Raw genomic sequence first — 27,669 nt, 5'->3', positions numbered from 1 at the left:
GTGAAAACACAAATCGTACACCATGGGGACCGAAGCTGCGGGAATTTGGTAAAGGGACGATGATGACGGGCGAACCAACTACTGCAATACACGACATCCGGCGCGGCATCGGTGGAGGGAATTAGTTTTTTTTTTTGGGGGGGGGGAGGCGTGGAGGCTAGCTCTAAAACAAAAATTTACAAAAAACACATTTGTCACATTAGTTCTTAGTCATTACAAACTCTAATGCCTGGCTCTTGGTTGCATAAACAATTAATACTAACATTTAACGATTCAATATTCAATAGTGAGCTAATGGTCCCTTAAATATGATTTAGTGGTCTATGATTAACTGAACATTAAATTAATCAATTTGTTATGCAACCAGACATGTGTCAATTTTTGGTTTTAGCAAAAATATCTACATTAACACATATATATTGTGATTATAAATATAAATTTCTCTACGTGCATTTCTCACAGCCCATCTCATCAATCATTCTTGGATGAATTATGAAGACATGTTATTACTTTCCTTAGAGTTGAAAAACTTCTTTCTGTAGAAACGACGCTTACTAATAAAGTTGCCAATACACCGAGTCATACCTATTGAATTCAGAATTTGATAGAATTGAGAAATTGATAGTTTTGGTCGTGGCCCCCTCACCTCTCCCAGTCACCACACCGGAGCTGCGGCTGCCCATCGCCCACCCTGATGGCCGGAAAAGCCGACTGGTAGAAGAAATCCTAATTCCTACAGCGCCGAGTCGTGCTGCTCAAAGTGCGGGTCAGGCGGTCGGTCGCGTCGCGCTAAGTCCAAATATGGCGTTTGTCTTGCCCTGCGAAATAATACACAAACCGAACCGACGGACGGACGGGCGCGCGTAGTGGTGGCGGTGGCGGCGGCGGTATTCTCGTCTCGTTTTGTTTTTACTGTTTCTCTTTCCGTCGCGTCGCGCATGCGCTATCGCCGCAACGTCGTCGGCCGACCTACGGGCCTCGGCCGAGGTTAGTTTAAAAGAGCACTCGTCATCGTGTGCGCAGTCCAATACGCGTCCGCAGTCCGAGAGAAAAAAGTACATCCATCGGTCGTATTCCGTTTTTCGCTATTTTTCCCCTCTCACCGTACACCTGTAGGTACAGAATTCAAACGCCGACCGATCAGCACTGTCAATTAAATTTGTTGTTCACATATTTTAACACGCATGTGTATAATAATATAAATCCTATTGTAATAATATAAAATAAAACCGACGAGTGCGACGCGCGTTTACAGATAACACGGTTTGTCCGTCTCTATAGTCCGTATCAAAACACAGAACACCACACACACACATACACACACGTAACATAAATCATCGTGTCAATAACGCATTGCGGTGTAGTATCTCATTTGTCGTCACCAACGTCGTCGTCACCGTTCAAGTAAAACGCGAAAAATGTTAACAAGTCTCGTTTGATATCTACACGAAGGGACCTGACCACTCTTCCGCCGCCGATCTAATCGTCCGGAGAGAATCCGTAACCTGCCCGCCGACCACCACAGCCGGTGTCCTCCACACGTCGTCGTCAAACGACAAAGTTTCCATGAAAATGACGGAAATGAACGCGGTCAACACGCAGAGCATTGCCGACTATTTGGCGCAATTGCTCAAAGACCGCAAACAAATCACCGCGTTTCCAAATATGTTCATGCACGTCGAACGGCTTATCGACGAAGGTAATTACTAATATCACTGATTTTTAAGCTTATTATCGTGGTACTCTTACACCACCACCGATCGTTGATTAGTTGGTCATTCGGTAACATAGTATCGTTTCCTAATCGACTGAATTCGCGTTTAAAACAAATAATTGTAACTTCGTAGTCCGCCCATTGGCTTTTGGCGCCGTTCGATTAATTATTAATATCTTTGTATTATTTTTGTATTATTATCATCATCAACATATTTATGATCAAAATCACCATCATCCGTTCTCGTCGCCGCCGCCGCCTCGTGATAAGAGGTGATCTCAGCTGATTTTTAGTGTCAGCGGCGGCCAGCGCGCGTTTTTAGTTCTCATTTTTGTAGGTCGCGCGTTTTTCGTCGCTACCGTCGCCACCGCCGCCGCCCGATAAACACATCGTGTCGGCGCGGGCACTTTGGCCGGCGGGGGTAGCGGCGAGCATCTCGTTTTTCCCGTTTTGCTCTCCGCGTAAGCCCACTCCACATACACACACACACACACCCACCCGAGTCTATTTTCGTCGTCCACGATTCCCGGTGCCCCGGCCATCCGCCTGTCCACGTTGATGAATAAATAAATATAATCGTAAAACACCGCGTCCGGGGATCACTCGCTACCCTGGACTAAGCACCTTCAGTCTTTACACACATACCTAATATTATTAAGAAAAAAAGGTTCGGTCTCGTGTGTTGAGTTTTTATGCGTGCGGGTGCGTAGTGTGTGTGTTTACGATCTAGCTTAAGTGAAGGCCGCACGCGCGCTCAAAGACGTTGCCATTTACGAGCCGCCGCTGCCGCCGCCGCCGTCGCTGCCGGTCCGTGTGCGTGTGTGTGTTTGTATGTGCGCGCACGGATTCGGTTTCACGACCGGAATGCGGCGGCGGCGGCGTCGGCCAGCCGTGGTGGTGGTACCACACCGCTGGCCCACGTGCTCTACAGGTGCCGCCGCCGAGCGCTGCGCGATCTGTGCACCTGTGCGCAGGGATCGTGACGATGGCCCGGACGGCGACAGGGCCTCGCCCCGGGTTGGCTCAACCGTACAGTTGCTTGTGCTCGGTGCTGGCCTGTAATTCGTGAATCGCCGCCGTCCGGTCAGGGCTGTTCCCGAAAGGGTTTTCCACACACATGGGAGCGCGCGTTGTGCAACAAGTGGGCATCAAAGCCGCACCCCGCTCCACCTCGAACGCTCCGACTGACGCCTTAAAATGGGAACGCGCTCGTTTCGTACAACAAAACCGCACAACGTTGTTTTACATATTATTATTATTGTTTTCCGCCGTGCCTCGAGTGCAAAAGAACACAGTCAACACAAATATGAGGCAGCGGCGGTGCCATAAATTATAATATTATACTACGTTATAAAATTAATATTCGCATCGTTATTATTAATTATTATTGTTATTTTCTCCGTTCGTCATTATTATAGTCTTATCCCGAAGCAGCTGGGGGTGTGGTATTTCCTTTGTCACGTGTGTGATAAGATCGGTGGCTGCCGTGAGAAATATAATGATAATGACATACCATTTATGGATGAAACACTTTTTTGTTATTTTTATGGTATAAACCAAATACTATAAAGTTTTAGTATTCTGTCAGTATGGGTTAGAAAACTATTAAGTCATTTGAACTGTTCGTTTTAAAATACTTTTAGTGCCACTGTGATCGAGAAACGTCAAAATAAACTAAAATTGTATACGCTACCGCACGACGTCTATGTTTTACTATAGAATACCTGATATAAAAATAAATAACATGTGCCCCGGATTTATCCAAAAAATATTTCAAAATTATAAGATAAAAGAAAAAAATTCATTACCGTGCTTGACCACACCTCAGGTCCTCCACTTGGTTTTACAAGGATGTCTCGGATACCGAATATAATAGTTTTTGTCCAAGAGATATCGTAAATGGGGTTTACGAACAGTCACGGTATTGAAATGTGTTCTTTTGCTCGTGATGAATATTATATATTTATATATAGCGTTTGCTCATTATCGAAAAACGATTTCGCGTGTACGAACGTCCAAGAGAGTACAACACGTGTATTCGTATTATGACCAACGCATGACTCAAAACAGTCGACAGTGCTCGCGCGCTGTGTGCTTAGTACACTGGTGACTGGCGATATGCTAAAAATGTGTGATTAATTCTTATCACAAACGCAAATGAAATGCTATTTCTTTTTTTTTTTATTATTATTATTATTACACTTGTTTTTTTATTTTCTTCGTAAATATCTTCGTTTAAAACACACTCTACATCGAAATTGCCTATTGAGCAATTTAAACAAATGAAAATAATTTAATTTATATTATATTATTACTATAATTTAGCATTATACTATTATATTTCCTATATTTTTATACACAGTCCTTTGACCGTCATCCCATCTTGTTAGATCGCGATAAATCCCTCAAGTCTTTCTATTAAATATTATTTGTTTTTTACTCAATAATATTATCACCGTTTCTCAAAGAACGATGTTTTATTTTATCAGAAAAAAAATCATACACGTTCCAAGGGGATTCGTTGACTGTTTAGTGCTTATAAATACAGAATGTGTTGAACAATTCAAAATGACGTCATGTTTCATTAAATTAATTAATTTAGTATCGTACATTATTATGATTCTTTTAAAAATGTATCCTTAAATCTAAAAAAATTGATGTGCGATTTTGTTATAGTATTGGATTAATTATTTATATTTATTTTTAATAACTAATGAGTAATTACGTTAGTTTTTTCTATGTATACTAAAAAAAAATTAATATCGGTTACAATTTGTAAAATATTACACATTTTTAGTTACAATAAGTCACAACAATACCTACCTGACTACCTATGTTACCTTTGTCTTTCATTGACTTATTTCTTGTTTTAAATATATTTTCACCATCATTTTTCATATAAAATACTCCATGTCTCCATATAATTTTATTTTGGGTTTTACTTTTTCTATCGCTAAGATATATAATTTAATGCAATATACAATTATCCGTATCTTCCTTTTATAGAGACAGAAATTATAGGAATTTAAAATTTGTTTTGTATAAATAATAAATACTAAAATGTACCCTTACATATCAAGTTACATAATATGCTGTAAATATAAAAACAAATAAATATTTCACTTAGGTATATATTATACAAGCCGATAAAGTAGTCTATTACTATTATATATTCAATAATATTATTATGTTCTAGTAGTATCGTGAGTTAACATATTTTATATTTCAATACATTTTTAAGATGTACATTGTATATTGTATATAGGAAAATAGTTAATTTTACTTTTTATAGCTTAAAATAACATGTTATCGTCAAAATTCGTTCGAGTGCTTGTTAGTTTTATTCTATTGCAGTTACGTGTATGGTGTATATCTTATCAATGTTTAAGTGGAATAGATAAATAATTGAATAACGATTGAAAATTCCAAATTGTCAACAAAAAATGTGGATAATACTAAAATCTATTCGGTTATTACCTTTGACCTTCAATGATTTGGGTTTAATTTTGGTTTGTTTTTCTTATATAAATTAAGTACCATGTCCATTTGAATTTATTATGTCGCAATTTACATGATTAATTATGGTTAAGAAGAACCTTTTTCTTAAAATCAATCATTCAGAGAAAGTATTATAGTAATATAGTATTAGTATGCTTGACGAATAAATATTATCATAATTTTGAGTGTTTTTGCCTTTTTGGATGATACCTGTATAACGTTATGATTTGTGTTGTGTATTGTGTTCACCGCAAAATTTTGATGTCGCTCGAGATGAATATTGTAGGTATATAAGATAGTGGCGAGACGCAACCGAATTCCAGCTTTCTAATCTAATTCGATGTGAAACAAAGAGGGGCCTAATTTGTATTTTTATTTTCATTTGTACTACCTACCTACGTTTGGCAAATGCGTTTTACGTGTTTTCGTCAACGGGAAACACGTCGTGTACGTTATTATAATATAATATCATAAGATAATGGTCAGACGTATAGTGAGTGCACGCATTACAAAAAAATAAAATATAAACGATAGCGTCTTACGATATACCTACTCATGATACATACTTAGTTTTCGGTTTCGTGGGCGAGTTGTGTATGTATATATTATATATAATATATATAGACATATGTGTGAATTTAATATAATTTATATAGTTATATAATATATAATTTAATATAGTGGACGTTCGACGCGTACAATGTATAACATGTAAAGTAACGACCCGATTTGCTCACAGTCGACTCGATGATATTAATATTGTATGTTATAACTTATAATATTATGTTCTCGGGGACTCCACCGCCGCATGACGATATATGAATGTCGATCAAAGCTATACGGGACCGCGAGATCAGCGCGGTTCGTTAAGCCGGAGGCTGTATAATACGTACAGAGTGTTCGCCGTAAGATACGTACGCAGTAGATTGTGTACGGAATATATTATAATACGATAATAATATTATCTAGTGCGCAGCAATTATATGTTTATATATAGCGAACACGGTTTTTGTGGTGCGGTGTACCTACCTATCTACCTACCTAACTATACCTACACAATACTCGTCGACTGACGAAGACGGTGGTGCTGCGAGTGTAATGTGTCGTGACGCGCACATGTCGCTGCATTTCGAAAGTACACAGCTAGTCGTTTGATCTGGGTTTTCTTAACGCTCGAAAAAAAAAGACGACGCCGTTCAATTTTCTGCGCCATTTGTCGCGTCCGTCGGCCAAGCCTTGGGACTATCATTAGGAGGTATTATACAGGAGGTGACATTTTCCGGAAACGCTCGTCGTCGCGCATAAAATTATACCGCTTCAGCTAGGGCGAAACTGACCCAAGGCTGTTTCGTTTTGTGTTCTGTTCGGCGGCGACGTTGCAGTTTTTCGCCATCCCACTGATTTCAATAATACGCCACTCAATAATACTCAGTGGTCGTATGTTATTATTATCGTTATAGTCATTATATATTATAATATAATATATCTGTCGAGTATATATTTTTATAATAATACAAAACGCTTTCGTGGCGGAGGTCGGCCAAAATATGTTGTGCGTGAATGACGTGAAAAGAAACCGAATGTTCCTCCGTATAATATGTGATTCATTCGTTTCAAAAAAACCTCGTTGCACAATATTTTGCTTTTAAAGACCCCTTCGTAACGTTTTTTTCTCGATTTACGGTCGTCTCGGTGCTTGAAGTGCTACAGGTGTCTTGTGCACGCGCACACCCTTTGGGCGCCGACCTACATTACAAGTGTACATCCCCACCTCAATCACCGTTTTTTCCCGCTTCCGCTCCCCGATGCAAATTTCATTCGCCCTTGGTTGATTCGCATTCACACTGCTGCAGCACGTTCCACGTATATTAATGTATTATTTATCGTCATTATCATTATTCTCGTTGATTATTATTATTGTTACCTGGAGCATGCTGCAGCACATGGGATATTATCTCGGGAGTCCTATGTATAGTATTAGTATATAACGGTGATAAATGATAATAATATAAAAATATGTCTATGAAGATAGCGAACCTATGTGTCACAACTCCATAGGTCGGTGCACATATGTGTGTAATGTGTATATAATTTTCAACAAACCAAGTGCCACTGACCTGCATTACTATCTATGGATGTGGTTTGAAAGTTCTCGGCCTCCTCCGCCGCCGCCTCAGCCGTCGCCAGTTGCCACTAATGTCGCCAGTTTTCATACACTCTTATAATAACCACCAGATGTTCGTCGCTCGACGGTACCGCGGTGCTTTCACACGATCGCATTTCCTTCTTTATGTTGTAAAGTCATCACCATATTATTGGAGTTTCGGAATTCAAATATTCCTATTTAGGTATATCATTAGGTTATAAATTGCGAGATAAATTGCATTTTAGATCTGGCCCAAGAGAGAAATTACGTGATTCGTTTGTCTTCCATCGAATACTTTTTTTTCGTGAAGGAAGGGAAAGCGTTCAAAAGTTCCGATAGGGATCTAAAGTTGACACGTATATGATACATGAAGTCACATTTTATTTTATCTGAAATAATAGTAGTTTCGTTATTGTGCATTTTTGAATGTTATGTATAGGAGACGAGATTGGAGAAAAAACAGAAATCGCGGTTTAAACTAAAATCCTCTAAAAGTAAATTTTTTAATGCAAATTGCAATTGTGTAAATACCATCATTGTTTTCAAATATGTTACATCAGCTAATACCATCTTGAATCAGGTGTAGCTATAGGTTAAACTGCATCCAGTCTGGCTTTTTATATGTTATATTATGTGCATAGTCGTGTTACTTTGTTTGTATACGGTACGACGTTCGATAATCTTATACTGGACACAAAAAACGCTAAACCGACGACGAAAATCTAAAATGGCCGATAATGATAACAATATTATACCTAATATTATGCATCAGAAAATTATTGGTCGTCGTTCGTCTGGTCGCTGTACCTACATATAATAATAATATACCTATTATATAAAATATATATAATATAGATACATAGGTTATAGTGTAATACAAGGTGCACAGTGGGTGTTCACGTATAGCCCGAAGCGTTTTGATATATTATTTTAACGAGTGAAAAATTTGTTTTGGCTGGCCCACTTGCCAAAAAAGGGACTGGTCACCGAGCCTGTAATTTTCTAGTGTCCGCGATTGGAAACCGCACAAGAAACCGGAATTTATATTAGGTATATATTGTGTATGTATAATACTTGACGAGCGAATCTCATCGCCGCCGCTGCCGGATGACTAGAATGGAGTCTTTTCGACGTCTGAGTAAAAGTCTTAGTGTTACGCGACATAATTAAATTTCATAATATAATATATATTATTATATTAAAGTATATTATATCCTATGCGTCCATGTTTTTGCCACTGATACAATGCATTATTTTGTTTTCTGTATATATTTATTATCTATATATATTTTGTATACCTGCCTTTTGAGTACTCACTAGTAAATTAATTTCAAAGTTGTAGTTATTTTTATCCAAGAATAGGTATATAATAGTATTTGCGTTATCAGATTAAATAATTGTTTAATCGGATTTATATGTACGTCATATAAGTTTTTCGATAAATAGGTTAAAGTAAATTTGGTGACTAATTTTTATTTATTTGTGTTTTTTTTTAATTTGTACCTCGTTCATAAGGTTATTATGCGCACACTTGACTCGTCCATTATAAATCGGTTAAAAACCCATGTGGTTAACATTATATTTTTTTTTAATGTAATATCTTGATTAGCTCTATATATTATATTAACTATTATTATTATTTATTATACATAAACATGTAAAACATATATATATTATAAACTATGGTATACGTATCTAACTTATTGTTTCTTTTCAAACACGTTTTACAGTAAAATGACATAGTCGTAAGTCGTTATACGGTATATTATATATATTTATGTTCAATTTTTACGCTCGTATCTATTATGTGTTAAACAATTTTCGTCGTTTCAAATGAAAATAACATTTCGGTGTCAAACGTTTACCCCAGCCCCGTGTTTTATAAACGGTTATAATAAGTACAGCCCGAGGTCTATGTCGTTTGTTTCAACGACTAAAGAACCGTTAGTAGGCTTCATGTGATTTGTCAATAGTCATCACACGTGTAGCGCTTAAATACATTACCATCGTATACGGATGGGAAATCAATTTCTGGTAACTTGTGGCCTTGGGTGCGGTGGGGGGCAATGTTGATCGTCGTTTAAAACCAATTTGTACATATGTTTTTGTGTTTAAACTCGACCGTAATTGTTCATTTAATTTAAAAATAATTGTATTCCGCCATTTGTGATATTCGTCCAAGCAACAATAGCAGTAGCAGTGAAACACCAATAGACCATATGTTTGTTGATTATTGTGATTTTTTTATGTGCTTCGACCGCCGCCGTCGTCCCACAGTCTTGTTAAATCGCGATAAATCCCTCAAGACTTTTTCTTATGTACGCGAAGCGGTTTCATGCTCGATAAATATTGTCGTTTCTCAAAGAACGGTTTTGTTTTATATTTCGTTCAAAAAAACACTATGTACCGAGGGGATTCGTCGTCCGTTTATAAATAAAGAGTGTGTTGAAAAAGTCAAAATGGCGTCACAGCAGATGCCAAGTGCATCGCGTCTATTCTTGGACCTGGCGTCTGCATTGCGTGTGTGTTTTCTCCCCTTCAAAGGACTCTACGGTGTATACCAACGCATCGAAGGTTGAAAAAAAACATTCAGAAGCACACGCGCGCGTTTGTTATAATAATGTACCCTGTTACGAAAATAACAAGTTTTTGGTCAACGCCCGCATACGCAGTAAATTATTAGATCAATTCAGTATTATTAATACCACCCCGATGATGGGGGTTGTTTAATTTTTCACCATGTGCGAATACCCGTACGACCATAAATAATTAACGTCCATTAGTATTTTTCATTATTATTAACGACAATATAATAACAATTTGATAAATAATAACTACGACATCAACTTACACGTAGGTCGTATTTATATATACATGTATGTATGTAATATGTATGTATTTATGTATATATGTACCTATATATGTATGTATATATGCATCGTGTAATGTGCGCGCGTTTTAGCCTTGACGGGCGGAAAGAAAGAAAGGCGGCGGCAGCGGCAGCGGCATCGACGAGATTGGTAATTCGAGACACATCGCGCGACGGAGAACAATGTGAAAACGATATTTTATATAGATGAACATGTCACACTCGTCGACTTCTGAGTCGGCGGAATCGTGTATTGTTTTACCCGCTCGTAATCCCCTCCATTGGACTAGAGAAATGGTTTTATAAAATAGGCAACGGGATTTGTAGGTATTAGCTGTACATACTACACAGTACACATATATAATAATATGTTCGTTTGTGCACTTATACTATGATACTTGTAAGTTATTCGTTCCCATCTTCCCGACTTAGCATTGACCCTTCATGACGATTCCGCCCTTTTGAGAACCACTGAACTGCGACGATATAGTATATTTTTTTCGTTTCGTATTATATTATGTATACGTATGTATATAGTATATAATGTAATATATAAATAACAATAATAAATGATTCAACCACCATATAGAGAATACGTGGTAACGTGGCTTAAACATTACACACACATATGTTTTCGTCGGTAAGACAAAGCACGGAAACCTCCTCGTGATGATGCATCCTGTGTGCTATGTATGTAGTAGTATAATATTTACAATATTAGAACCGCTATGGGTTAGAGGGAATGAAAATATTAATTCTTTAAAAATATAGTATTAATAACACTTAGAATAATCTTTTAATGAGAACCGAACGCCACAAACTGTTGTTTTTTGGCACTCGTTTTGGTTTTCAGATGACATTTTTAAATGCAGAAAGCAGAACGTCACATAAAATGCATTACAAACGTGTTTTTAAATGAGTCGCGTACAGTTTTTAGACACATGTATATATTTTTTGTTACTATTTTAACTTTTTGTTATAATTATTATACCTACACATTTTACACGCGATGATTACTCGAAAGTGTTTGTTTTAGAGCGCGACGACTTTCATACTTATAATAACGTGTCTATATAACTTTAGGCTTTAGCCGATAATCCATTTTGAATCAATATAATCTGCAGCGTGGAGCAAATGAGCAACGCACGTAACAACAAGCAACGTACATATTGGCTACTACGACAACTATATAACGTCAGATTTTTTTTTGTGAAAGTCTGATCTTCTAACGCTGAAAGTGTTCCACCACACAACAGATGGTACCAATATATAATATTATTGTGTACGGTTTTGTTTTTAAATCCGTTTCTCGATCGACTAGTTGCACCATGCAACTGCTGTGACCGCGGTACTGCAACAGCAGGTTTATGGTTTCTATAATATAATATTATTATTATTTATTATATTCCGTTTGAAAACGATCGACGGCCGCCGCGGCTTCTTCGATGCCCCGTGCAGTACACGTTTCTTATAGGGGCTGTGCTGCGCACCGAACACAGCTTTCCACTCGCTATCACCCCCGTGAGCGGTGTATATGTAAGAAAATTATAATCTGATATTCGTCTACTTATTATTTTATTATTGTTATTCGTATTTAGAAAAAAAAATAAAGGGTTCTGTTTGTCGAGACCTTGATGCGCGCGTCCCCCTTCCCCTGGTTGCGTTGCACAGGCAACCGGTTTTTATTACTCGCATTATAAATACGTTCGGAATCTCCTCCCGGGGCCGGTTCTCAGCCGCCGTACAACTGATGTTTCGATAAACGAACAGTACCACCACACAGTTGCTACGTACGTAGACGGTTGTCGGCTCACGTGGTGGAGCGGCGTCGAAGTGTATCTCGTATGGTATTGTATGGTCAAATGGCAGAAAATAAAAAAACAGTCTATTTCGATTTACAATAATTTCGTCGTCGTCGACACCGGTAGCGTGTGGGTGTGTTGATGTTTGTGTGTGAGAGAGTTTCGTGTCCGGCGTGTGGGACGTTTTCCTACTCCTTCTCGAATATACACCTTGAAAACATAGTAATAATATTAAATGGTAATAAAATAACAATTTGTACACGCCCGTGTGCGCGATTCTTCCACGGCGAGTCATCGGAGGAAACCAGCCCGACCTTTGAATAGATGTATTCGTGATAATATATTATATAATTTCCGCGCTCCCGCTCGTCGTCACGGCCTGTAGTCAGCGGCGCGGCGACGATGTCGCTTCTGTGTATATTATACGCTACGCCGCCCACCGCCCACCCCCACCGATAGGCTCTTTTGGCGTGCACTTTTTCCTTATTATTTCGATACGACGCTGCTGTGCCCGTCTTTAATTAATCGGAATTAAAAAGAACAAAACGTTTGGGCAATCGCATACATTTGTTGCAGCACACCCGGTCGTTGCGGGTACACCACCCAAACCGACGAAACCGAAACTTATTGTTTTACTTTGTATTATTATTTATTAGTTGTTATAATGAAACTTCCATGTTACGAAGTGTCATACACCATAAAAAAAAATCGTATTATAAAGAATTTTGTTAAAAAGAATTGAACAAATTTGGTTCTCAAAAATATTTCGTTAAACAGAAAATTTTGTTTAATAGAAGTTAGGTATATACATGGAGTATGGAAGTTTCACCGATTACGTTTATATTATACTACTCTCGTGAATTTTGGATGCCTCGTACTGTGCAAGAAAGAAACACGCTCGTTAGCGTTATTCGGATTGAATGAAACAATGATGTGATGTCAACAGTATACACATAATTATTTTTTTCAATTCTCATTTCGATAGCGATTACGAACCATATATTTTTTACACTTGTCGTTGACATTAGTTTTTTTTATTTTTACTTCAATAAGCATATTATCGCATTGGCTTAATTATTTTATATTGGTGCACCGAATACACTCGGACAAAACCGTGTCTCGAAATGTTTATCTAATAACGAATTATAGGTATAGTTTAAACGGTACACATAATATTATAAAATAATATGACTGCGATTATTTGTCTACTTATTTTTCTACTGGATTCTTTTTGTATTTGCTCACTGTTCGCTCTTGTTATTGGCATGATAAATCAACCCTCGGCTCTGTGACGAACAACCCTACTATATCAAGACAATGAATAACAGGTGTCTAGACGAGTTTAGACACGGTAGGTTTAAAATTATTATTCTCCTGGCCGCGTAGGAGCATGTGTACAAACGAGCAAATAGAAAAAATAAAAACATGATATTACATTTTTTTGATTTTACATGCATTAGGCTTTCGTGTTATAATATTGTTACAAATTACAAAATAAGTAATAACTGATGTCGTCGTTTGTCGTACATATTTTTTTGCTGTACGCCGAAAACGTTTATAATTTTTACAAGCTACAAAGTGCACGCACGTAAATAAATATGTTACAAATATAATATAGAAAAAATAACCGTTGACAATCACCAATGTATATCGGAAACCATTATTACCATTATTATAGGTACTACGTAAAAACTAAAAAAGAAACAATTTCACAAATATTTTATTTTAAATATACTTAACATTATAACACAAAAATTCCGTTTTCAAATTGCTGTATATTAACTAATGGAATTTAATTTTTTTCTACAGAAATAACCAAAGTCCGGGCCAGCCTGTTCGAAGTGAACGGCGTGAAGAAGGAACCGTTGGTGCTGCCGGAACCAGACGGCGCGCCCGTCACCATTACCGAAAAAGTGTTCGTGCCAGTTAAGGACCATCCGGAGGTAAGATCGCTGTGTTTGATTCATTTTCGTTATTACGTATTATTATTGTTATTGCTGTTTTCCGGAGGCGTGACATATTGTCATTCGGGTAGACGGAATATCGTTCACGCGGCTGTAATATCGGGACGGACTTGACTCTACGGACGTAATTTTCTCATCATGAAATTTTACTGTGCATAAAACAATGTTAATTAATAGTATAAATTCGGCTCCAGCAGCGGTGGTGTGGGGTGGCGTAAACGACGCGGGTGTTGACGATGGTATGTTTTAAACCGATTCAGCGCGGCTAAAAATAGAGGAAAATACCGTGTCGCCTTCGCCGCCCACGCCGCACCATCTTACCGGTACACATGCAGTGCCAAGATCCGGACCCGTATCGTGTGTCCTCCCCCGCTACCATCGGTGGGCACATGCCCAAACGACGGTCACTACAACAAAAATAAATTCAAAAATCTCACCTTAAAACAAGAATGAGGAAAAAACATTCAACTTGCGCTCTTTCCACTGGAAATTTTCTCGTCACGGTGAATGTAATAATATTTATTATTATATCCGTAATCGACGATTTTCCCGTACACACTACCTCACATTGTATAACACCGTTGATGGTGTGGGGGGAGGGGGGTGGATAAACCGAAGGATGACCACCAAACGTCCATGGGATAATGAAATCAACGGTACCTACTGGTTTCCACGTGTTATCATAATATTTAATATATTTTAATGTTTTGTTATATTAAAAAAATAATGCAAGTAAGTAGTTAAAAGATTATTGTATCTTTTGTCCGGTTTTTCTCCCAATAATGTGTGTATGGGTTTCATTCATTGTTCAAGGTTTCCGGTTCTTACTTCGCCATTTTGTCTTGCCTTTTTTTAACGTGATAATCCACGTTTAAATATTTTTATTTCGCTCCTTCACCTCTGCCTTCCAGCTCGCGCTTGTTTTTAAATTACATACGACATCTGCACCAGATGTCTGTATGAAAAACGTCCCCTTTCCGTAATAGCCACTTCTATAAATACGAGTCAAGTCGTCTCGTGTACATGTGTGGTTATTTACAGCCCAGTCTCATCCCTCATCACCACCACCACCGCCGCCACCCTAGTGACGACCGGAATACCAGACGTTTACGTCCTGCTGCTTCATGCTGCTTCTTTGGCAACCCTGTTTAAAAATGAATTATTATTTATTACCAATATACCCAAGTGTGTTTCTCTTTTGAGAACAATAAGATTCATAAGAAGTAATGCTACCTACTCGCCAAATCCCCGTCGAGCGTCAAACACGTGATATTATTGATCTCGAATGACCTTTTTTTATCGGGGGAAATAGTACGTTGATTCCACATTTCCACCAGTACAGTTAGTTTTAAAACAACCTAACAATTCCGTCAATTTAAAATAGTAAGTTTGAGTACAGTGAGTAAAATTGTCAACTAGTTAAACCAGGAATGTATGGGGAAAATAAAAACGTCCCAAACAAAAATTGAAAATTGAAATTTCATCAATCGTTAATATTTACACTATCAGTTTAATTAAATTTATTAAGCTATATATAGTTTTATCTGAAATTTGGATTAAAATAAAATTTAATACTGCAGACTTCTGGATTTTACGCTATATAGTACAACGTAAAGAACGATGTATAAGTAGCTTTACTTATGATGAGCTGACTAATAGCGTTCTAAATTAATCAGTAACCGGTTTGTCATTGCAATAATGAATTGCAAATATGAAGTATATGATATTGCATTATAAGAGGACGCTACACAGATATTTGTTGTCTCCGTCCTACAGGTGCATAACATACCAAATTTACGCTCAGCAGACCACGATTAACTCAGTTTAAAAATTAGAGTGAATCGATCTATTAAGAAACTTGGCGGTAAGAACATTATCTGTGTTTGTATGTGGGTTTTACGATAATTCAGTTTTCAAGTGAGATATTTTAATTTACGATATATTATTTATGCATAACTTACTAAAAAGTTGAAGTATTGTAAAAAACCCATATACAAACACAGATAATGTACTTACCATCAAGTTTCATAATAAGTCGATTCATTCTAATTTTCAAACTAACGGAGCTAAACGCGTTCTCCTGAGCTTAAATTTGTTATGTTACGCACTTGTAAGACGAAGACAACTAATGACCGTGTAACGTCCTCTTAAGTCAAATGTAAATAATTTTTTTAATTATTGAATACAGCTAAGGAGTAACCACGTGCAGGATATGGCCACAGTTAAAAATTAGGAAGTCGTGGAAACGATAGTTTGTTTTAAACTACCTCTACTAATTGTAATCTATGTGTCCCCTCGAAAAACAATGTATTTTTGAAATATTATTATACCAACAATATTAATCGTGTAGACAGTTGTAGGTGGGTAGGCAATATGTCTAGTGGCTTAAATAATGATCAAGCTGATCACAAATAAACTGTTTTGAGTGTGAGTCAAAGATGGCCGCTCGTAGTGACTGTGGTCTGTGTGTGGCGGTGATTCGTCAGAAAAAAATAAGTCCTCACGACAAGAAACGGGCACTCTCTTTGTGCCAGTGGCGGTGTTGACCATTTTTCGTTTGAATCTATTTTTAAGGCACCATAAAATAATAATTCAGGAAAAACAACAACCATATGATGAAATTAAAATTCATATTTATCATGGTTTTTAGCGTAAAATATAAATTGACTGGTGTGCACTGCGTACGTGTTGCTTTTTAAACTATTATAAGATTTGAAATTTTTTTATCCATTAATTTATGTACAAGTACACTACTGTATGTTTTATTTATTATTACCACATTTCCACATACGCTATTATTGATTTTGTTGATCCGTTCATAATATCTTGCAATAGGTTAGGTATATAGGCGTATAGCAATCAAAAAATATTTTTATACGCCATTTAGCCATTTAGGTATATGTGTGTTTTCTTTTATTGCATTCTTTAAGGAATTCAATTATTTTGAACACGTTTGATTTAAATTCTTTAAAGTTTCTATAAACTGCCTAGTATTAATAAATAATTATTTATTATAACTGTGACCAAGCTTTCAACAATTTTTTTTGTATGAATAATGCACAACTTGTACTCGTGTCGTGTATATTATGATGTCATGTTAGAAAATAATGTAAAATGATTGTTCAAGATTCATTTAGTTTGTTCAGAAAAGTGACTATCTATTTACTATTTGAAGGAAATAAATAAAATAAATACATTGTTGTATACGTTTTATTGTTAGTCTTTATATTTATAAAGTATATAATAATATAATCATCAGTCATTACTTAGTTCTTACCTATCAACTGTTAACATTATCTTAGTATTTAAAAATTTTACTAAATGTAGTTTGTATATTTGTATAATTGCTATATACCTATTTAATAGATATCACTTATCTCTAAGGTATATAGCATCTTTCAAACTGGTAAATTTACTCAAATGCGCAGGAAGTTTGTTGTCTATACTGAAATGTATTTGAATTTTGTTGTAGGTATTTTATTTTTATCAACTGTAAACTATTACTGCCGTAACTTGTAAGCACTTTCTGATAGAGAAGTGTAGTTTACGCAATTCTGATTCTTATACCTTTTCTCCCGGTAAAAAATAATGACATGGACCGCCGTTTACTCTGATCAATTTATCATATTTTTTTTTACTATATTATAGAGTGACAGGGAGGAAAACAGAGCTTAATGTTACGCACTTAGTAGAATGGGTTTGGCATGTCCTTGGTGCATGTGTATATACAATAATATAATATTTGTAATACTCAACGGATTGAATGGGATGGTCCGAAAGACATGTCCGGTCGTGGATGCCCATTAATGGACAACGCAGTGGCGTATATATATTTTTCTAATTTGTATTTATTATTTTTATTTTGTCTACTCTACAATTGCGACCTACGCGAGTTGGGCGTTATAGCGAATAGTAATGCGAGGGAGAGGAATGAAAGTGAGACAGGAGAAAAGGAACATATTACTCACATCAATACATCCAATGCGGGGTTGAAGATGTAGAATATTATATAAGCGTGATTTGCATCTCGTCATCATCATCGTTATTATAATTTTATTAAAAACCCAATGAACGATGTGTGTATAATGTATATCGCAGGCGTAATAATGGCATTTCCAAAATGAGTAATCCCACGCTATTAAATTTCCATATACTACCACCGTGTGTATATATTATTTTCGTCTTTTAAATCGTCGTCGTCTATACACACACACACACACACACACACACACACATTTCTATATGTATATATATATATATATATGCAATGTTAAAGATCATAAACGTGCCAGAGAAAACATGAGAGGACCATATGGTCGGGTTCTTTTTTAGGATCGTGACAACGCTGAATATGGCCAACGAGCAATGGCGCCCTCGCAGTCTCTGCCGCCGCCGCCATCGCCATTGCCTTATGTCCTAAGTGTTGTTTCTTAATTTTTTTTTCTATCCAAAATCGTTTTTCTGTTTCTTAGCAATTCTCTGTTCATTCTTATTATTAATAATAAAAATGAATGGTGACAAATACGTTTGTGTGAAACCGTCGTGTATCGTGTACATGACATTTGCATATATTATTATTATAGTTATAACATACGACTGGCGAGAGTATACGAAGAGCTAAAGTGTATGCGAGAGAGAGAGAGAGAGAGAGAGAGAGAGAGAGAGAGATTGAGAGAATGTTGGTTCGCTTATAAAGAGAGGGGTTTTAATCCTTTTTTGGTGTTGGCACCGTCGTTATTCGGGTTTGGCCAAAAACGGTTCATTAGCACAACGACTATATTATTATGATGTGTGGTAGTTAGTTATTTTTTGTCGCCGCAAACCATTGTTGTGATTTGTGGTGGTGCCCATTATCATCGAGTTGTTACTATATATATAACAATAATTAATAATAATAAATAATATATACCTATTATATATTTTATTCATCCTTAACCGGCGGTAAAATTAATTGTCGAGTCTTCTCGCGTGAATTATCATTTTTTTTTTTTGGCTCGTCATTTCGGGTCGTCGTGAACTCGTGAATTCCGCTAAACCTGGGGGGGTGTATTCTGTATACACAGCCACCACTTCGACGAATGTGTGACTATGTTTGTATTTTATTGTATAATTTTCGACTTGGTGCAGAATTTGATTTCACGGATTGTATAATAGTCTGAAGTTCATATTTTTTTGTCTCTGAAATGTTTGCTATATAATTATATGCACTGTTTAATGTTTATTAAATAATACTTAAGTATTATAATAAATTAGTAATATGTATATTATTTGGAAATTAATCTCATTATTATCGCGGTGTATGTGTATCTCAGTATTTGTAACTTGTTTTATTACTTTTATAATGTTGTAGCCGTGTTCCGTCACTAAATTAGTGATTTTATGCATAATTATCGGCTTTCTATTATATTGAATCCGCCGAGGTCATCGTAGCATACCTAAATCTATATTATTATCATTCTGGACTCACAATAACAATTTCGATGAAATATATTGATATTGTGAATTTTGATGCGTCATTAGTCATACAATCGTACTTAACTGTAGGGCTGGGTTTTTTTTTTTGCAACTATTAGTTTTAGTTAGGTATAATTGATAAATATATGATAAGTAATTCCTAACGTACGTATGGGTCACGAAGTTAGGCACAGTTTAACTTCATAAAATTATTAGTTTTATACTTTTATGTCGTATAGATAAAAATATTATAGAATGTTTGTAGGCGACTGGGTGAGTTTAGTGTGTAATTTATACAAAACAACATCGATGAGCTTTTCGTGCCAAATATTTTCGAAAAATAATTATTTAAGCGAGGAAAGGTATAAAAATACTCATTTGGTGTACATTGGGTTTTTTTTGAAATCAGCGCCGTAAATGCCGTTTTGGAAAAAAGTATGCTTTCCAGAGAATTTCGAGAGTTTTCGTTTCATCGAATACCGTTTCCCCTACTGTAGAGCCTTCGATATCGGACTCCATAATAATCATGGCTATATGATATTTTAAACCGTGGTAAGAACGTCGTAGCGTAGTACCATAATAATTCTATAGAGGACGAGGTGTAACCGCGGTTACGCATGTCTACAGAGGAGTGCCATCCATAAAATAATAGTTAATGCACAGGCAGGCTCTGTAGGACTAATATAAATTATTATTGTCATCGTCCACTTCTTCATCCAGCGGTGTGTAACAAAGGGAAATAAAAATAGACGACGACGATCCGTGTGATGTTAAAAACGTGAAATTTAAAACAATATTTATATTATATTTTAATTATTACAACGTGTTAAAATTATATTTTGTAGGTGTCTGTCGGTCGTGCGTCGTTGGAGGTTAGGTTTTGTTTAAAAATAAATGATCGAAAGTCGGATCGTAAAGATTTGGAACCTACTCGAAAACGTATGCGTTTGGTGAAATATTATCTTGGATCGTAATATCGTATGGAGTTGAAACGTTTTTGGTCGGAATAGTGTTCGCTCAGAAAAGTTTTTTGTTGAAAAATAATTTGTTTGGAATCGTTTAGGTACCGTACTTATACATACCTATACATTTCCAACGAAATATTTTACGATTCCGACAAAATATTGTTTAGTATACATATTATAATAGTTCCAACCACAATATTATGTTTACAACCGTACGTTGTCCATAAAATGACGTTTCCGATCAAATCCGTTTCTGACATAATATATTTCAAACAGATTACGATTGAAAATTAAAGTGACCCAATGAAAATACAGTTCCAATAATATGTGATTCCACGATTCCACTACAATACGGTTCCGAACTAAACATTTTTCAACTTTTTATGTACCCCCGTCGTAGTAGAACTGTATAGTCTGTTTGACTAGTGACTTGTGGCAAGTTTACCAATAACGCTTAAAATCATCTTTTCATATACCAGTTGTACTCGGTTATTTTCATGGTTTATAGACAAATAAATAATGTCGCTAAATAATAACCGTTGGTTGATTAAATAAAAACTGTGTAAAAATAATATTCATTATATTCTGTACAACTTATAGTTACTTCATACTTAAATTAAATTAAAACCCAATAATTAACACAGTTGTGCATTTAAAAGTATCTATAGTATCATCGTCGTGTTCTTCATATTATTAAGTATTGTGCAGTACAACAATCCGATTAGGCTTTAAATAGGATAAAATATAAGTTGCGAAAATTACAACTTGATGATTTCGTCTGTAATCTGTATAGGTATCATTCAAATATAAGGTGCCCGGTTAATTGGTACACTGATCCTGAAACACGAATAATTGTGTTTTAAGAGCAACTTGTACGTGTGTACACACGACGTTTAAAATGTCCTAACCAACCTAGCTATATTGCTGCATAATATTCATATACGCCGGTCGTAAAAAGGAAACCTCGCGTGTTTAAAATGCCATTTCTATATTCGAGTCAATTAGTAATATTATAATAGCGATGAGTGGATACCACTCGACTGTTTATAATCGTAATATACACACCACGATTATTATTACTACCTATATATTATTATATTATATTATAATATGCATGGTGTGTGTCGAAAAGACGAAAACTGATGATTCAAGTACGTTGGTCGAAGAAATTGACGTACCCACTCGGTGCTCGCCGAGAGATATCGTGACGAGTTTCGTGTATAGACACGATGTTAACGTCGTTTCAAATGTCGTTTTTATCTGTCGATTTGTTACAATAAGTACCTTAGAATATTAATCTGCACTTTACATTTATTCGTAAATCGTAATCGAAAATGCACACAATATATTATTAAACGTGAGGGTCCCTGTTTATTTGAACGGTGTCGAAACGAATTCATAACGTGATAAATTTATTTCGAAATACTAAATAAGAACTACTGTGCATTACAGCTACGAGTTGAGTTTGTCACGAAAATAATGAAAAAAATGAAAACACAGTTCCATGAAAATCATTCGTATCTACTAATTGCTATGATTTGCGGATTTGTGACCAACAGTCAGCATAATATTATTATTATTTTATATTTGTTTTGCGTGTCATTTTTAAATGTTTCCCAATTCTTGAATACGATTTTAACAAGAGATTTTTGTATTGTTAATTTTTAGTTCAACTTTGTCGGAAGAATATTAGGCCCACGAGGTATGACTGCCAAACAATTGGAATTGGAGACCGGATGCAAGATTATGGTTCGAGGAAAGGGTTCAATGCGTGATAAGAAAAAGGTATGTACGAAAATTAAGTGATATATTATGTATTGATTTTTCTTGTCTAACACTATGCCTAAATATCATTTATTTGCTAACACCATTATCGGAAGTTTTTCATACAGAATCGTAAGTAAATAGGAATTGGATAGTTTCAAGTGTTTTAACAATTAATTGTAATTATGTATGTTTCAAGGAGGAACAAAACAGAGGTAAACCCAACTGGGAACATTTGAGCGAAGAGCTCCATGTTTTGATATCCGTTGAAGACACTGAAAACCGGGCTAAGCTCAAGTTGAAGAGAGCCATTGATGAAGTGAAAAGGCTTCTTGTACCTGTTAGTTGAAATTATTTTTATAAATCTTCTTGGTATTCAGTTACATTCAAATGTATTAAAGTACTAATTATTTTTTAGGCTGATGGAGAAGATGAATTGAAGAAACGCCAACTGATGGAACTTGCTATCATCAACGGTACATATAGGGACTCAAACGCTAAAGCCTTAGCAGCAGCGGGTAAATTGATCTTTGCTATACCAATAATAATTATAATTAATTCAGTATTTTAGTCACAATATATTAATACTTTCATATTTTAGCTTGTGATGAGGAATGGCGTAGGATGGCTGTTGCAGCAGCTGCTGAGACACAGCGACTTTTGTCGCCACATGGCATGGGTGGCCTAGCCACAACTTTACGACCACAGACCGCCACACCTTTAACGGCACCACTTATATTATCGCCACGTATCCCGACTGCCATTACTACCAGTGGTGGAAATCCTGGTGCACCCCAGCTTTTGTCTCCTGCTGAACATCATCATCATGCTGCAGCAGCAGCAGCTGCAGCTGGTCTTATATATACGCCATATGCCGATTATGCCAACTATGCATTGGCTGGATCACCATTGATCACAGAATACACTCCTGCCGATCACTCGGGTGCGTTGTTGTTTGTTTGTTAAAAAAAAAAGATTTATATATAAATATATATAATATATATATTTATATGATGTATATGATTGAATGCGCTTGGGAGACTGAGAAATCATAATTCAGGATGAAAATAATTTAAAACTACAATTAAAATGCCCCTGTTCAAATATCACTAAACAATTATTAGTTTTTAATAAGACTGAAAAAAAAACACATATGAACCTAATCAGTATTTTTTATTTTTCAAAGCAAACTGTTCTTGAGATATTTTTTAAATTTTAATTTATTTTTATTATTATATTAAAAGAATGTTCGGCCAGATACATGCTAATGGTTCCAGAACTACAAGGGCTCACCTACCGTCACTGGCCAAATCAACGTTAGTACCATCCTTAGTATTTGGCCATCCAACCCTTCTTTTTTATGTTTGTGAGGTGCTATCTTATTTATTATTTATGTATAATTTTAGGAATTAATTTTATTTCAATATTCCTTATTATTATTTTTTTATTATTATGATTATTATTATTATTATTATTATTATTATTTATATAATTATTATTTATCTTGTTTATTTTATTATGATTATGATTATGATTTTTTTTTTTTTTGATTCCTTAATTTTTTGCGCGCTTTTAATCGATTTTATTACTCAAAGCTTTAATTTTTTATAGTAATTATTTATAGATTTTATTTTAGTTATATATACATATATATCCCTTCTTTATCTCTGTTTCTTTCGCGTTTAGTTAGTTAAAATATTAGTCTAACTCGACTAAAATATAATTAAAAAAACTAGGTGTGTACTAATAAATTTAATACGGTAATCAAATATTTTTCCTAATAATACTCCTCAAGTACTTCCTATTGAAAAAAAATAATCTTAGAATTTGTATTCTAACTGGTAAAACAATTCTAATATGTAATAAGTAATAACATTTAAACAAATCCTTATTATTTTTGTTATTTTTCATAGTTTTGGAATTAGTAAATTTAAAAATATCTCATATATCTTCTTAGTCAATATTTTCAACTAACCGGGACAAATATTTACATTATTTTTAGAAATATGTAAACCAAGGTGTGACTCTAACATTAATAGTAAATACTAAAGTTTTAACAAATATAAAACAAAATATTAAAAACATTAGGACCCGAATTAACAAAATACTTGAGGGACCAAAAAGAACCACCAGACAGGTTTTTTACTCATAAGAAGAATATAATATACTTCTGACACCTAAAGTTCCTTAATTTGATAAGAATGAAATACCATGACAAACACTTTTAATATTTTAATTATGTTTATATTATATTATATTATAATATTATTATAAAAAAAATACTCAGGCTGATTATATAATTAATGTTATGTATATTTTTTTTGTGATTGTTTAGTACACATCTATGTTTAGAATTTGTTATACATATATAATATATATAAATATATATATATTTTTAATTATAATTACTATTATTTTTGTACAAGTTGTAGGGGGTCGACGTTTTAAAATGGAACCTGGCTCTCTAACGGTGTTTTTATAAATGCATTACAAAAATTAATTTTCAATAAATAAATAGAAATAATATGTTTATAGCAGGTGCAGCAGCCGCGGTTGCGGCGGCGGCTCAGGTCGCCAAACAAAGAAGGCATTTGACTCAGATCAGGGATCATCCGTATCAGAGGGTTGGCACTTCGATTGTCAATTAAAAAAAAAAACCAAAATTAAAAAAAAAGTTCTTTGAATCTGAAAGGTCAGTTGCTATTCGTTTTTAATTTAGGGTTAGACAATCATAGTTTATAGGGTATAATTTGGCGCGATTATCAAATTTCAAAATCCCCAATTTTTTTCAACAATTTCAATGACCTCCACGCGTAATTATTTTTATTTATGCTTCTTTTTTTCTAGACCTTTTTTCGGTTGTGATATTTTTATTTATTTTTTCTCATAATTTATTTATGTGTTTATGTAGATGTACTATTATTATTATATACCGGCATATAATATATTAAATAAATATTTATATATTCGTTTATAGTTAATTTATATACATTTTACATGTTTTCTCGCTTGTTATGGCAGTATTATGTAGGTGTAGGAGCTACATAATATATAATATTAATTTGTAGATATAACATATTTAAGTATATTTTTCACGTATTGTGTTCTAATATTGTATTTAACAGCAAAACCGAAGATTTGTTTATTGGTGAAGGTAGACATGTATCAAAATTATTTATGATAAGTACGAAACATCCCTTATTTTGCACTATAATATTAAAATTTAATGCATATATACAAACAGTGGAATGAAAAAAAACTTACATTACTGGTTAAATAATAAAAGTAATATGATCACATGAAAGTTTTTTTTTGTCTTACATATATGTATTATACGTCATAACGCTTTTCATACATATGGTAGTAAAATATTGTACTAATAACTATTGAAATACACTCGACAGAACACTTATGTTTGTCACCGGCGTACTTACACTAATACAATAATAGAACATAATACTTTTAGCTGCTATTTTTTTTTTTTTTTTTTTTAAATATTTCATTACTAACATGTTTTTTATTTATTTTTTATTTAACCTCAAAAAAAGGCTTGCGGAGATCTAACATACTGGACCTTTATTTTAACACCACACAATGCAGCCTGCGGCCGAAGTGCGACGATTGCCAGACGGAACTATAATTAACAACTAAACAATATCATTCTGCGCACATATATACACACTTTAAAAAACGCAAAGTTGCACTTGAAATTATTCGTCTAACCAATTATCTGTCTGTCTAATCATTTTCGTATAATAATATTTGTTTTATTTATATTATTATAGTGTTTAATGTTGTTTCGTAATATTATAATTTAAAGACTAGATAGATTTTTTTTGTTGAGTCCCTTGATGCCTTTAAAAACATATGTATCTATATATTTGTTTATTTTGGTATTGATGTCGACATTCGTTATACGCCTGTCGTCACTAGTCTTAGTATTTTTGTTTGTTTATTTTCCTGAACACTGAACCACAATGGTCTAATAAGACAAAGTATACGACAATTAAAAATATAAAAGAATATTGAACAAACTTTTTTTACAACTCTACTTATCAAATTTGCTTAGTTTAAACAAGGATATAAAATAAGAAAATTAAAAAAAATATATAAATATTTTTTTTTTATGTTGTTATTATTTATAAGAACTATATAATATTTTATATTTAGTGTGCAATAAAATGTTAATTTTTTTTTTTAGAAAAGTTTTTCGATATTATTATGTAGAGAAAATTTTCAGTATTAAATAAAATTAAAATATAATATCTTAAATAATACCATATGCCAGGTGCCAAAATCGACCCATGCCAGTTCGTTCTACATTTTTTTTTTTGTTATAGAATTATGTTAAACAAATATAGAATATAATACTCACAATAATTTATTTATTAGTGAGATATATTTAATATTATATATTATATGAAAATATATATTTATACATATTGAAAAAAATTAATATATATTTATATATATATATATAATTAAGTTTTTATAATATTTTTGTAAGTACTTAAGAGCCTAAATAATTTAGACAATCTCTCGATTAGGCTAAATATATATATCATATACATACATTATTATATTACTTTATTTTATTTTGTTGTTTACGAATCTCAACGTTAAAATAGTCGTGTTTTTGTTTTTTTCTTGTTATTTTAGACGTTTGTAGTTAATATATAAAATTATTATAAATATATATATATATATATATATATTTATACATATATATGTATATTGTAGATTTTAGAAAAAAAAATTGTTTGTAGATGAGCACTTTACTGCCTCCCAAAACAATCAATTACTGTTTGATGTATTTCAGGCTCATGTGCCATAGGGTAAAATTATATTTTTCTTTTCATTAAACACCTTAAGATTTAATGTTATAAATTTTAATTTATTTCAATCTTATTTTGTTTAAAAACATATATTTTAAAGTAGAAGACAAGAAATATAATGTTTATATTCTATAAGCTATATTTATATAATATATTGTATTAATATTATATGCTTAAATATGAATTTTATTTTTATTTATAAATATATTATGTGTATAATATGTTTTATAGAAATATATATATACCATAGGAGTTTCTATTTTAATCAAATTTATCAATGTTGCATGTAAGGTTTTTCAGATTTTTATGAAATTTATTTTGTAAATGAAAATGTTTTATGAGATGATATGCATAATAAAAAAAGCATGTAGAACAGTTTTTTTTATTATTATTCTTTTATTACCCATTTCTTCCTTTAATCACCATGTGTCGGATAACTTGAAATTGGTGTAATAAAATTTACTTTTTGTTTTGTACCGCTGAATCCACATAGAGTTGCTAATGAATAAAGCAGTGAGGTTTAGGACAAGTCATAAAAATATATTGGCTATGTACGTCGTATGACGTAAGTATGCATGTTATGTTTGATTGTATTTCACTCAATGTTTTAATAACTCATTGAACGTCTTTTTTTACTATCTACAGCCAGTGGACATAG

At 34.1% G+C, this 27,669-nt stretch overlaps 1 protein-coding gene across 2 annotated transcripts; it reads left to right on the top strand.

Moving 5' to 3' along the window:
* Positions 1 to 986: 986 nt before the first annotated feature.
* Positions 987 to 27,389, top strand: LOC132942132 (protein held out wings). 2 transcript variants are annotated; one of them, XM_061010441.1, is made up of 9 exons: positions 987 to 1,699; positions 13,839 to 13,972; positions 22,081 to 22,197; positions 22,376 to 22,516; positions 22,595 to 22,694; positions 22,778 to 23,119; positions 23,421 to 23,492; positions 24,712 to 24,868; positions 25,725 to 27,389. In XM_061010441.1, exons 1-8 carry the CDS (start codon positions 1,567 to 1,569, stop codon positions 24,822 to 24,824), a joined length of 1,152 nt encoding a protein of 383 aa, XP_060866424.1. In that variant the 5' UTR covers positions 987 to 1,566; the 3' UTR covers positions 24,825 to 24,868; positions 25,725 to 27,389. The 2 variants fall into 2 exon arrangements, with proteins under 2 accessions (XP_060866424.1, XP_060866425.1); XM_061010442.1 differs by lacking the exon at positions 23,421 to 23,492 and having other exon boundaries at positions 990 to 1,699.
* Positions 27,390 to 27,669: the final 280 nt, after the last annotated feature.

The sequence above is a fragment of the Metopolophium dirhodum genome, chromosome 3 (genome assembly GCF_019925205.1).
Source record: "Metopolophium dirhodum isolate CAU chromosome 3, ASM1992520v1, whole genome shotgun sequence".
Lineage (NCBI taxonomy): Eukaryota > Metazoa > Arthropoda > Insecta > Hemiptera > Aphididae > Metopolophium > Metopolophium dirhodum.
Note: the sequence above shows the minus strand (reverse complement) of the source record. Positions and strands in the feature narration are given on the sequence as shown.

Excerpts from the sequence above, each read along its gene's own strand:
- LOC132942132 (XM_061010441.1), top strand. The coding sequence starts at position 1,567 with ATGAAAATGACGGAAATGAACGCGGTCAACACGCAGAGCATTGCCGAC. Across the intron at positions 22,198-22,375 it reads CAATGCGTGATAAGAAAAAG|GAGGAACAAAACAGAGGTAA; the intron begins GTATGTACGAAA and ends GTATGTTTCAAG. Across the intron at positions 22,695-22,777 it reads TAAAGCCTTAGCAGCAGCGG|CTTGTGATGAGGAATGGCGT; the intron begins GTAAATTGATCT and ends TTCATATTTTAG.